Raw genomic sequence first — 13,142 nt, forward strand, 5'->3', positions numbered from 1 at the left:
CAGGTACCCCATAGCCAATACATGGCTAGTGACCAACATAACTGACATTCAGCTAGGAAACATTTTCTTCACAGAAAGTTTCTGTTAAACTGCTGGTTTAGATACTGTCACAAAAAAAGTGGTTTAAAGAACTGGGATGAAATGCTTTAGGAAGGAAACAATAGGTCAATTAAAAGAATGAAAATGATCTATCTTTTGGGATTAGACTAGGTTGTTTCTATAAACAAAACCAGGAATTATAGAAAGAACATGCTACCACTTGAATGCCTTAAATGTCAGGTGCTGAGTTATGTAACTTGAGATTTTTGCCTCAATAATCTTTTAAGAATATAGCTTTCCAAAGATAGAAATAAGATGACTTGAAGCAGGTAATTATAGCGTTAGAGTAGGCCAAGCCGAGCCTAAATAACCATTTTTCAAAAATACTGGAATCCTGTAAGAAAGGTCATTAAATGTGCTCTAAAATTCTGTGACTTAATACCTATGGAACTGAGTTGGGAAAATGAAGTGTAGCATTTGCTGTTTAATATATATGTACTTTTTTCTGTTAGTTTTCATTCTTGTTGGGCTTCTTTAAGAGGTCTCCATTGAAGAGTGTTGTATGCTATTGTGTGCGCGCGCGTGTTTGTGTTATAGGCCAAATTGCTTTATGTAAAGGAGTGGAACAGCAAAGTAGAAGAGACAAGGTGAATTAGAGAGATGACACTCTTGTTTAAGAGGTTAGCCCTATTTGTTGCCCTGGGCAGCTTTTTGTCATAGGTCCCAAAACTGTACCTCATGTAATACAAATTACAAGTCTGTGTTTATTCATACATTAGACAGCTTCATTGCACAATTTTATTTTGCATACACATTTGCTTAACACTCATTGAATTTCTAGACCAGTTTCAGGCAACTGGAGAGCCTTTATAAGTAATTTATACTGTCTAGACCCAAGGTATGCAGTAAACACAGTCTGAAGCAAAATGGGAAACAGCATCTTTCTAAAGACAGGTTTAGAAATTCTAATCCAGTAATTTAAGATGTTTCCTTTCTCTGGTAGCAGAGCTGAGTTATACCTGTAAGAAAACATGGATTCAGTTCACAAGAAAGGAAGTTATTTATCAAGTAGCAAGTTTAATACACTATATATTAATTCCAGAAGTCTTAACATGAAACTAGTTTCATGTTAAATAGTAAGGTAATAATACTCTTCAGTGTCTTTTAGTCCCCAAAATTTTTTTTCTCTGTTTTATCTCTAGCGGTTCACGGAGCATAGACTATTTAATGCAAGAGTTCATCTGAGAATAAGATATTTTAGAATAGCAGGCTTTTAGCTACTCATTTTTTGATGGAGTTTTCCTTTAGTGGAAGTGCTCAAACTAAAAATACGGTGTTTATAAAGTAGCTTTCATGCCAGACATCACGTTTGCAGCTTTGTAGCTGGCATTCAAAACACGAAGTTAAGAACCTAAACTACATACCAAGAGACACAGTATAATAAATTTCTAGAACTCTTCAAGTTCTTGAGAAGTAATTTTTGATTATGTATAAAAAAGTTTTATTAGCTCAAAGTTATGACTTTAAAAATAGAAACTCCTTTGAAGTTCAAAGTTATACATTTTCCAGGCAGTCATTTATAAAAGTTTCTCAGTGATTATGAGAAAGAATCCTACCTGGCTGCTAGGCCTCCATTCACAGGAATAGCCAAGAAAACAGGGTAAAGACCACCCAAAGCAAGACCAACCAATCCTCCCCGTGTTACGGTACAAGTTTCACAATTCAAGTCACCTAGAAAATAAGTTGTGGAAATAAGGGTCATGACAGTCAAGCAAACGTGATTTAAACAACGCAAGGTTCCCTTTTATGTATCAAATTTTCAGGCAGTAATAATGGCAAATGCAATTCTACTGTGCATGTTAAAAGGTATAAATAACTGCATGTATACAGAGCCTTAGCCAGCCAGGAATAATATAAAACCATCTTAGGAAAAGTTCTCTTAATATGTTCTACATTTGAATATAATCATATTGATTTGTACTTCTAGCTTTTTGCATTTATACTAGCAAACTAGAGCTAATATTTCTGTTAAGAAACTTTAAAACAATTCCTACGTCATCTTATATTACATAGTTTGATGTCACTTTATTTTTATAAAATTATTCAATTCCAAATTGTTTATTAAAAATGGCTGTTTTCACTCAGCCTGTTCAGTTCATTGGGTAGTAGGTCTCTGGATCCTAAAATTTCTTTTCATACTGAACATGGTCAAGCAAAATACAATACACATACAGTTTACACAGCATTTAATTTGGGATAGCTATGGACTGTCTCCTTCCTCATAATCTCTAGTACTATTTTGAAACCATTAATTAGAATTTTTTTTGTGATTAGCTATTCTCAAAGCACTCAGCACACACAATAAGCTGACAAGAAATCAAGAAACCATGTTATGTTTGGTAATTATTAACTACATAAAGAGTGTTAGTAATATAAGGATTTTTTTTTTCCCTTTAAGGAAATTTTTTGTTTTTAAAAACCTAATGCAGTCAGCATTTAAATAAGTATTTCATATATTTTTTACTCTGAGCACTGTGGAAGTGAGATAAAGGAAAATATTTAAAACTGCTGGGTATGCTTTTTTACTTGTTTTGTAAGTGATGCTAATATGAATAAATTGCCACTTACAAAGAGGCTAGAAATTCTAGTTCAGTCGTACCAAAGTGCTGAGACTATATTATAGCAATGTAGCTATTTGATATATAAAATACTTAAGGATTAGTGTAAGGCATACAGATTATGAAAACAAACTCTGCGATGATAGTGATATAGAACTTACCTGTATTCAAAGGTAAATTTACAAAACCTCTGTAAGATAAATCCGCTGTCAGAAATGGGATCACTGCCATCGGTAAGCCAGATGCTATACGAGCCTGTGTCACATGTAAGACACGCCGGAAAAGACTATTTGCTATTAGTCCACAGAGAGCTGCGTTAATTCCAACATACGTTGACCCATGTTCAAGTAGATTCCTGAGTGGGCGAGGGAAAAAACCAGTAACGTTTTCTTTGGTTTTATGGTGTGTGTGAGCTCTCCAACAATTCTGGCATGTTACAGAATTTATCAGGATTTTTGGAGCAATAGGATAAAACATTTATCCTCTAACATAAAATAGAACCTTTTAAAATCATGTTTTACAAGATTTTTATTTTAAAGATTTGAGAATGTAAACACAATAGTCAGGTCTTACTAAATGTATTTTGTGATTTTGCAAAGGATATTAGTATAAAAAGTTCCCGCAAACTATACAGCAGGGGAGAAGTTCTGAACAGTGATTTTGATTTGAATGCCTCTCTGGTATCTACAATATCTAATACTTAACCTCTCTAACTCATCATGGTATAAAATGATCCTATTTTATAATTATAGTGATTTACACATCAGGTTTCCCATTAGCCTGTAAACAACTTGAAGGTGAGATAGGATATATTCTTGGCTTCTCTAGCACCTTGACTCATAGAAAGCATTCAATGAGGTGTAGAGTTAATGTTTCTTTTCACACTTCCCTGAAGCTTTGGCATTGGGTTGGAGGTGTGGGTGGGTTGAAGGAGTACTAACATTTGAGGAATACATATTGTAGGTGCTTTACAGCAACCTATTGAAATGCTGATAACGCAGATAATTTAGTGGTATGTCTGGTTGAGTTTAAAATTCATGTCCTATGCATTCATCAGCTTTGGAAAAAAACAATACCAACAGGTATTTCTGGGTAATGAAAATACTCCAAACTCTTCAGTCTGCCCTTTAGTTTTTTTAACCATCTGTCCTGCCATCTGCTACACAAGTATCAACTACTTAAATTTCTCATTACTTTTCATTTGGACACACTAGCCACACCACAACTCCTGTAACTTCTGCGGTAACACCCATCTTAAAGTCATTTTCTATAGAAATTCTAGTTGCGTTTCCTACATTGTGTAAGGTAGTAACCTTTCAAACTTGTCAGGTTTTACTGACAGTCAAAATAGTGTTTGTCATTCAGTCACTGAGTACCCACTATGTGCAGCAAGCTTGGTGTTGAAGACAAATCTACCTTCACTTTTTCCAGTTTGCTACTGGAAGATCAGAGAGATGTAAACTTGAGATGGAACCTCTCAAGTTTACAGTATAGGAGGAAAGGCAGTTTAGAAACAAAGGATTACACAAGATACTATTTAGGGAATGGTGATAATCTAGAGAACCTTTCAAATAACATCAGAAAATGAATATGAAAGATGTGTATTTTTGTGTAGGCTGAGGGAACTGGGAACTTGAGCACTTTCTATAAAATATTAATTTTATCTTCATAATCCTGAGAAATGTTCTACCCACATTTTCATCAAAATGGAACCAATACTCGAGATTTTTGTCCATAAATTTTCTATATTACATAAACAATTTCTAAATTACAATTACATATGAATGTTAAAGACAGTAAAAAATTGCCAAATACATAAAACAAGCAGTGCAACAGTCTGAATAGCAAATTTGCTGTTAGCATCTATTCTATTCTGGCTCTCCCTACTAGTACGGGCCTGGAAACAGGGCCTGCAATCTTGCTTGAAAGGCTTTTCTGTTCAGGAAAACCATCCAACAGCATGTATATGTGTTGTGGGGCAGTGGGGAGGGTGTGGGATAAACAACCTGTGAAATTTCACCAAGTTCTCACTACTGCCCTTGGTTAATATGTTCTCCTTTGCTGAAATGATTAAGTAGCACTGAGAGTGGAATTTGGCTAAGACAGTAAGATTATACCTCCAAAATGTATTTTAAATCCAGCCTTTTCTTCATCTCAGCCCACCATCCACCACCATCTCTCACCAGGATTACTATACCTGTTATCCTACTGTACTTCCCCATTTCTCCTATCTTAAGCCTAATTTCTAAAAAGCAAGTGGAGTGTTCTTTAGAAAGGTCAGCTGGATCACTACATCCCACGCTTAAAAAACCCGTTCCTCCAATATGTCCACTTCCCTTGAACTTCAGTAACTCTTGGTTCCTCAGAATGACAAAGTGCTGCTGTCCTGTGGCCTAGCATATACCTCCGCCTCTGGGATCTGTGGCGCGGCCCCCCCCCCCCCCCAGCTGGCTCCTTTTCATCCCTTTTAGTCTTAGATTTTTAAGTTGGAGAGGCCTTCTTGCCAGCGAGGTCTAAACATTTCGTAGAAGTAAACTAATTCACTCCATGTTGTCTTAGAAGATCGGTGTGTTTTCTAGATCTCCTTTTTCTGTTTAATGACCCCTTAAAGGTCTTTCAGCAATACCCATTTTGCTAACACTCCTCTTCTAGCTGTGTGGGTAACGGGCCTCTCAGGCTGTAAGCACAGTGATACAAGGGCTATTTTCAAGTTTTGTTATTTGGAGTCCATTTCTTAGTGTGAGTCCATAAATGCTCACATTTGACTATATGCTGAGCCAAATGGGAAACATTTGCACCATCATACAATTAGGAATGTCCAAACGTGAACACTTGCAGTGACTGAGAGCAAAATGATTATTAATCTTTCTGGCCCTTAGTTTTCTCATCAAGGCAAAAGACCATTTCCTTCTGATACTTTGTTTATACTCAAAATAATATGATGTAATAAATTAATGAAAACCCACCTGGCAAATAAAATATTTTTAATAAGGGATCTTACCTGTCTGCTTCTGGAAGTTGGTTAATTTTTCTGGCTATAATGAAAATTAAGTTTTCTTTGGCAGTATCACCTGGTTCATGATTTTCCATGTTGAGTAGTAAATTAATTTTTCAATAATGTGTATCTATAGAAAAAGAGTGTTTATAAAAAGTCTTAAAACCATGACTTTAAAAACAAGTAGTTATAAATTGAATTCATAATCTGAAAAATCAATGCATATACACCACAGCGAAAAAATAATTTCCAAGTGATACAGAAACCAGAACATGAAAGGGACAAAATACAGAGCTAGGAAATAACAGAATATCTTTATAACCTTTAAAAATAATGTAGCTTGAAGGGCCTCCCCTGGTGGCGCAGGCGTTTTAGCGCCGCGCTGTGAGGCTCTCTGCAGCCTCTGCAGCGCTGGTTCAATCCCTGATGGCTGGGGAGCTACCCACATGGCACAGCAGACATCCCCCATCTCGCCCGCTGCTCCCCTCAGCAGTGTATTTCGTCAGTCTGTTCTGTTCCCCGCTCTGTCTCTGGTGAATCCTCTCACCTGCGCATCTGGCCTGTACCCCGGTTCTTGTATAAATAAATAAATCTTAAAAAAAATACATAGCTTGGAAATAGCACTAAATGTAAAAGAGAAAACTGATAGTAACGAAAACTGATTTGCATTCATCAATTAGATACTTTAAAGATAAGCTGATCTGAGTATTTGCAATATAACTGGCAAAAGAGTAATTAGTATGCAGATAGAATAACAAGAAAAAAGGCAAACAACACAAGAAAATTTGACAAAGTTTGAACAATCACTTCGCAAAGAGTAAAGTGAAAACTTCTGAAGTATGCTTGACCTATCATAATCAGGGAAACAAAAGGGGAAGATGCTGAAAACTGACAATTGCTGGCAGGAATGCTGGGGGTGCTGCTGGTGGGCGTGTAAACTACCCGACTTGGCCACAACCACGCTGGACAAGAATTCGGTATTTAGTAGAGAAGAGTCACCCCCGGGCCATCTTAGTTCTAGTTCCGTCCTGGAGCAAAGGTCAGCAAACGTCTCTTGGGGCCAGACAGCGGCTACTGTGGCCTCTGCGGGTGCAGGGATGGTTCCTGCCCGAGGCCGCTCCACGGCACCTCAGCGTTCTCCGCGGGGTGCCGCGCGGACGCCCCCTGCGGACGCGGCCCGGGCGGCGGCGCCGATCCCCGCGCTCTGGGGAGAAGGCCCGCGAGGGGGGAGGCCTTGGCCCGACACTTCGTCGAGCAAATTGCCGGGCAGCAGTTGCGAGAAGCCGAAGCTCGGAGCTGACGCTGCGGGGCCCGGGGGCAGGAAACCAGGCGTTTCTGGCCGCGGTTTCCCGCGGGGGTTGGACGGCGGCTGCCGCGCGAGGGGCCTGTGGGGAACGCCGAGGCGCCGGCACCCGCGCCCCTGCCTCGTGCGCACCAGGTGGGTCTGGAAGGGTCTGTCTAGGTTTCCGGGGTTCCAACTTTTGGGGGGCCCGGGTTACAAAGACAGGGTAGGCCGCCCCGCCCCGCAGGAGCTGTCGACGCGCGCGGGGCGGGCGCGGGCCGCGGGCCTGAGGCGAGTCGTTTCCTCAGGAGCGTCCGCGCGGCCGCCGCCGTCCGCGCGCCTCAGAGCGGGGCTCGCCAGAGAGGGGGCCGGGGGCGCGGGGGGCCGGGGGGGAGGGGCGCGGGGCTCGCCGTTGGGGGCGCGCGGGGGAGCCCCGAAGCGCGCCCGCCGCGGTCCCCGACCCCCCCCAGGCCAAAGCGCTGGTCAATGCCGCGGGGCGTCGGGAGGCGGCCGCGCGGGCTCCCCCCGCGCCACCCCCACCGCGGGCCGGAGGGGGCCGAGGGCGGGGAGACGAGGCCGGTCGCGGAAACGGCCGCGCGCCCGGGGCCCTCGCTCGCGCCCCCTTGGACGGAGGGTCCCGGCGGGGAGGCAGCGGGCGCCTCGGCCAATCCCCCGGCCCGGGCCCCTCCCCGCGCCGCCGAGCCCGACACCGGGGCCGGGCCGCCCCCCGCCCCCAGCCCCCACGCCGGCCCCTTACTCTCGCCCCGCGGCGGGCGCCGCCTCCGAGCTCCTCAGCCGCGCACACGCCCGCGGCAGCCTCCGCTCGGCTCGCAGGGCGCCGCCATGCCGGACACGTGACCGCCGGCGGCACCGCCCTCTGGGGGCTGGGCGAGGGACCCGTGGGGGGCGGGGCGGCTGCTTCCTAGGGGGGCGGGGGGTCGCGCTGGGGGGTGGCCTCCGCAGAGGGCGGCGAGCTGGCGGTGCTAATTATCAGCTACTCCCACCTCCCGCGCCAGGCATTACAGTGATTGTAAAACTTCGGGTGAAAGTTGCGTGACCCCAAACCTGCCCTTCACTGCAAAACCACCTTGTGCGCCTGACTGCTGGGCCAGCACAGCTGCTCTCCAGGTGTTGGCCGGGAGCAGGGGAAAGCTGCCCCGCTGCTGGCATACCCTGGGTGCCCACTACCCCAGTCTCCCAGTCTCCCAGTCTCTGTTCTTGGATCTCAGGCTAGGCCACATTTGAGCCAGTATCTCACTGTGATAGGGCAGGGAGAGGAGCGCCCCAGAACCCCCAAACCTGCCTGCTCTAGATAGATTCTGCCATCTGCCGCATCAACACAAAACATGAGACTTTAATGGGAAGGAGCTTTAATACAATTAGGAACCAATACAGGAAAGGCAAAGACTCTAGTTTCTAAATCAAGCACCCAATGTTACCTGTCCCCTCGTGGGTAAAAGTCCATCCAAGCAGGATTGGCCCGGAGCAAGGCCCCAAAGCCTGCCCCAAGTCTAAAGCACCTTCCAGTGGGGACCCACAGAAAAGGGTCAGAAACAACCAGACAAGTCTAGAAGGAAAAGAGCAAAATCAAGACAAAACCCACCACTGTCACCTCCCCACGGGTCTCTCACCCACATCTGTGTCACCCAGTCCAGGACTGAGAGGCAAGTGCAGCTTCTCCACATGTCTCTTGGCTCCATGTGCCTCCTCCAGGCCTCCTCTGGCTCCATCCTGCTTCCTTTCTTCTCAGTCTCTTCTGCAGCTTCTCTTCCCTGCTCAGCCCCTCCCTCCTGTGGGTAGCAAGGAAACCTGAAAACTCCCCCTTTCCTGGGGACCACCCTGTTACATCACTATAATCCATCCACCTCTAGAGCAGGATCTTTTTTCCCCCCTGAGGATCCCTGGTGCCCTAATGAGTACTGACTGTAACAGGAACGACTGAATGGCAAAGAAAAACTAAAGAGTGAGGGTGTTTGTTGGCTCTATCAGTCTGGACAATTTAAGAACCAAAGTCTTGGATTAGTACTCTGAAGATCTCCAGCTCTTTTTTTATCCTCGCGGCCTCCTTCCTCATCTATAAAACAGAAGAGGAAATAATACTGGAGTTTATTAATTTGTGATGTTATGAGGATCTGATAAAATGCTGAACGAGGTTGTTTTGAAAATCAGTGGGTTTTATCAAAGACGTAAACTTGATCCATAAGATAAACTGAAGAAGAGCTGCTGCAACTCCTGGGCTGAGAGAGATTTATCTGATGTCAAATCTTCTCCAGTCAATATGCGAGAAAATTAATACAGGTTCTCAGATTCTGAGGCAAAAGTCAACACCAGCCCCAATTGGAAATTTGAAGATAGATGCAGAGAAAGTTGAGGAAAACCAGTTTAGTAATTCGCTAACAATAATGTGTGTGAGTACTTTGTTTCCTAATACCCCACTCCCTTTTATACTTTTATTTCAGGTTCATTTTTAATGTTTTGAAGCTAATTTTGAAACAAATGTTAGTTCGGTTCAGGATCAGTAGCCCATTTTGGAATAATAAAGGTAATTTTAATATATTTGTGAGAGGGCAGGGTGAGGGGCATCCCACAACCCCTAAACCTGCCTGCTCTAAATAGGTTCTGCCATCCACTGCATTAAGAAAAAACATACTCTAGTGTGCAAGGTCATTAATGGAAAAGAACTTTCATACAATTAGTGTGGAATTGTTAACCTCCCAATGTGTCTGTCATCCACATCTGCTTCAACCAGTCCAGGGTCAAGAAGCAAGCACAGTTTCTGTTATAGGGCCGCCCTGATATGAAATAGGTTGCGTGACTGTGGGTCGTCACCCGCGTGCTTAAAAGGGATTTATTAATGCTAAACTGCAGACACACACAAAAGGTAGATGAAAGGTTTTACAAGGGAAGGGGAAATGAGGAAATGAATAACTCAGGGAGCAAAAGAGGGAGATAAATTCATAAATGCGTCCTACCCGTTCCTCTGACCTGGAATCCCAATGACCCACTGAGCTGGCAAAAAATCACGCACCATCAGGCCAAGAGCACGACCCTCCCACTACCCCCTCCCATGGCAGGTTAAATACTCAAACAGAGAACATGGCTGCTTAACTCCACTCTCAGGTCCTCGCAACCTTTCCTTTGGGGATCATGGGATTTGTAGTTCCCAGTGTCTTGATGGAGTGGGGGTGGCATCCACAAAGCCTGCATGGAGTTTGCTCAGGACATCCTTTCCCCCTAACATTTCTTTACGTGTTTCTCAGCTCCGTGTGCCTCCTCCAGGTCTCTTTCTGGCTCCATCCTTCCTCCTTTCTTCCTCCATCCCCTCCTCAGCTCCACCCTCCCTGGGTGGGACAGGGAACCTGGAGCCTCCCATTTTCCTTGGGACCACACTGTTACATATTGAGATTAAAAATATTAAAGGGAATTCTGAACTGGACACAAAGAAATGGTAAAATTTTAAGTAGGTAGAGGACCTTACAGGTAAGAGGCAGTTATCAGAAAGTTTAAGATACTTTAGGAAATGGCTAATATGGCTTGGTTAATGTTTAATATTATGGAAAGAAAATGAAATCATCTACAAAATGAATATGTTCAGTCCCAAGATATAGAGAAAATTAAAAAGTCTGGAGATGAAGCAACAGAAAATGACATTACTGGTCACCATTTACTCTGTGACTTCTAATGAAGTGGTACCTTCAATCCATTCTCCACAAGGACTTTATAGTACTGAATATATTAAATTACATATTAAAATCAGGTTATATTACACCCTACTAAAAACACTTTAATAACTTTAATGACTTTGAATAAGAGAGTTTTTGTGCTGTCTCTCCAATTCAGGGTTGTTTAACCTTTAGGCTCCATAGTGCCAAAGAGGTCATAATTGCAGTTTCTAGATTTGCACAGCTATAAAGATTTATTTTCATAAAAGTGTGACAGAAGGAAAATTCTAGTGTTCCCTTCACACACTTAATCTTCCATTTCAAAGTTTTAAATCAAACTCCCAAATACAGTGTTCTGCTCAGTAGGCTGCTCACCAAGATGAAATTCCACTACAGCTTCTCTACATCTGTCTGTATCTTAGTTATGTAGAACTATGAAACCAACTGATGCAGAATAATGGGAAGCAGGGAAGAGGTAAAAATAAACCAGAATACTATAAATTCAAGGCTAAGGATTTTCTCTCTTTTGTATGCTGTATTTTCAAAGAGACATTCGTTATTGAATATGGGGGTGAAATATTCATGGCTGCACTTTGATAACATTCACGTAGCATTGGAAGAGGAAGCATAGAATCAGTGATACTAGTTAGTGGGTCCACATCAAAAAGGCAAAGACGAAAGGCAAAACTTGTACTCAAAAGTTGAAAGGTCAAATTCCTGTTTATATCTGGACCCCTACTGTTTCAGAAAGGTCGTGGCAACATTATCCATCTCTCTGGTCATGGCAACACTATTTATATTGCTGCACAAGCCAGAAACAACGGTCCTACATCACTGCAATGTAGACTAATCAACCTTCCATTGATAGCCCTCCTACATATCCTTGACACCATTTATCTCTCACACAAGCACTCAGGGTACTCTTTAGTCTCACAGCCTCCACTCTGTCTTCCTGTCAAGTATTCTTCATGTCGCAGTTAGGGGAATTTTAGGTGAGTTTTAGCTGTGCACTGAAGGGAGAAGGGATAGAAGCTATAATGCCCCCGACAAGCATAGCTGTTTCTGGAACTAGCAAATAAAGAACTATTTGTCTCTGTTCATAAAAATGAAAGCATTTGTTTTGACTTCACGGAAGCTTTGAGAAATAATGAAAGACAAGAGATAATTTTACTTTCTCATAGTCTGCCTGAACTTGTTCTAATAATATATTGACACAAAGTAGCTAATTCTTTCAAAATAAATGTAATCTGACTGTTTATCACCACCATTACCATGCTAATTTAAAACCACTATCATCTCACACTTAGATTTATATACAATTATCTGTCATAAAGACAAATTCAAGAGATAGCATCCTGACTTCGATGCTACATGAGTCTCCTGAAAATCGTTGATGCAGGAAGAATTTTTCTTTTTCTTTTTTTTTTTTTTAAGATTTATTTATTTATTCATGCAAGCACTGGGTACAGTCAGAAGCAAGGGAGAGTGAGAGAAATTCACCAGAGCCAGAGCCGGGAGCAGAGCAGGTAGACTGATGAAATACACTGCTGCAGAGGCTGCAGGCAGCTTCGCAGCCCAGTGCTCAACCGCTGTGCCACCAGGGGAGACCCAAGAATTTTTATTTTTCAAAGATGATTTTTTTTTTCAAAGAGCAACATCCAGCTTCTGAACATCTCAGGCCCTTCCCATTGCTCATAACATTGTAAAATGCTGAACAAAGTATATAAAAGTGATTTTTTTTGGTAGATACTGGAAAACAATCAACAGTGTACAAACACAGTAGTGATTGTACACAATTCTTGAAGGAAGGGAACATTCTGGGTGAGATCCACATTTACCTAGCTTTTTCCTAAAGTGTGTTACTCTGGCTGTGTGGTACACTGGGGATGAATGCAATATAAAGTAACATTCTTTCCACTCTAAAAATTCAAATCTTGAAGTTTGGAAATGCCTGAACAACTGGATGTTAAAAGGCAAAGACCTGGAAAAGGGAGCCACAGGAAAGAGGTGGGGGGGTTAAAATCTGTGCAGAAAATTCCCTCAAATCTTTGGCTGACACAACTCCACATGCATGGGATAGACCTTAAGGAACCCAATGGACAGCAACAGCAAAAATATGGGAAGCGCTGAGTATTTCAGTAGCTGTCTGATACTTACTGTTTTAATTTAAATATTTCCAAATTATTGCTGGTGGTGCAAGGGGTTAAGACGCAACCTATGAGGCTGACCGCAGCCACTGCAGCACTAGTTCTATCCCCGGTCAGGGAGCTACCCACATGGTGCAGCAGACCTCTCCTGTCTCGCCTGCTGCTCCCCTCAGCAGTGTATTTCAGTCAGTCTGCCTGTTCTTCTCTGCACTCTGTCTCTGGTGAATCCTCTCACCCCCCCACATCTCTGGCCTGTAATCCCGTTCTTGTATGCATAAATAAATAAATCTTAAAAAAAATAAGTATTTCCAAATTATAGAGACTGAGCGAAAACTTTGGGTATTCTATTGAACACTCTGAAATATCACATCTAAGAAGTACCAAGAACTAAAGCCTATT

The 13,142-nt window shown here is 42.8% G+C and overlaps 1 protein-coding gene across 2 annotated transcripts; it reads right to left on the reverse strand.

Annotated features, from left to right (window-relative positions):
• Window positions 1–822: 822 nt before the first annotated feature.
• Window positions 823–7,761, reverse strand: LOC119235068 (transmembrane protein 126A). Of its 2 annotated transcripts, none has more exons than XM_037498109.2 (5): window positions 7,692–7,761; window positions 5,659–5,782; window positions 2,819–3,012; window positions 1,656–1,770; window positions 823–1,058 (listed from the first exon to the last, which is right to left on the reverse strand). In XM_037498109.2, the coding sequence occupies exons 2-5, from the start codon at window positions 5,745–5,747 to the stop codon at window positions 866–868; spliced, it is 591 nt and encodes a 196-aa protein (XP_037354006.1). In that variant the 5' UTR covers window positions 5,748–5,782; window positions 7,692–7,761; the 3' UTR covers window positions 823–865. The 2 variants fall into 2 exon arrangements, with proteins under 2 accessions (XP_037354006.1, XP_054546773.1); XM_054690798.1 differs by lacking the exon at window positions 7,692–7,761 and adding an exon at window positions 6,546–6,790.
• Between the last annotated feature and the right edge of the window lie 5,381 nt (window positions 7,762–13,142).

Source organism: Talpa occidentalis, unplaced genomic scaffold (genome assembly GCF_014898055.3).
Source record: "Talpa occidentalis isolate TD23 unplaced genomic scaffold, MPIMG_talOcc4v2.1 talOcc4.888, whole genome shotgun sequence".
NCBI classification, from domain to species: domain Eukaryota; kingdom Metazoa; phylum Chordata; class Mammalia; order Eulipotyphla; family Talpidae; genus Talpa; species Talpa occidentalis.

Coding starts and splice junctions, on each gene's coding strand:
- LOC119235068 (XM_037498109.2), bottom strand. CDS start 5,747: ATGGAAAATCATGAACCAGGTGATACTGCCAAAGAAAACTTAATTTTC. Junction 3,013..5,658: donor CAACTTCCAGAAGCAGACAG/GTAAGATCCCTT, acceptor TCGCCCACTCAG/GAATCTACTTGAACATGGGT. Junction 1,771..2,818: donor AAATTTACCTTTGAATACAG/GTAAGTTCTATA, acceptor CTTATTTTCTAG/GTGACTTGAATTGTGAAACT.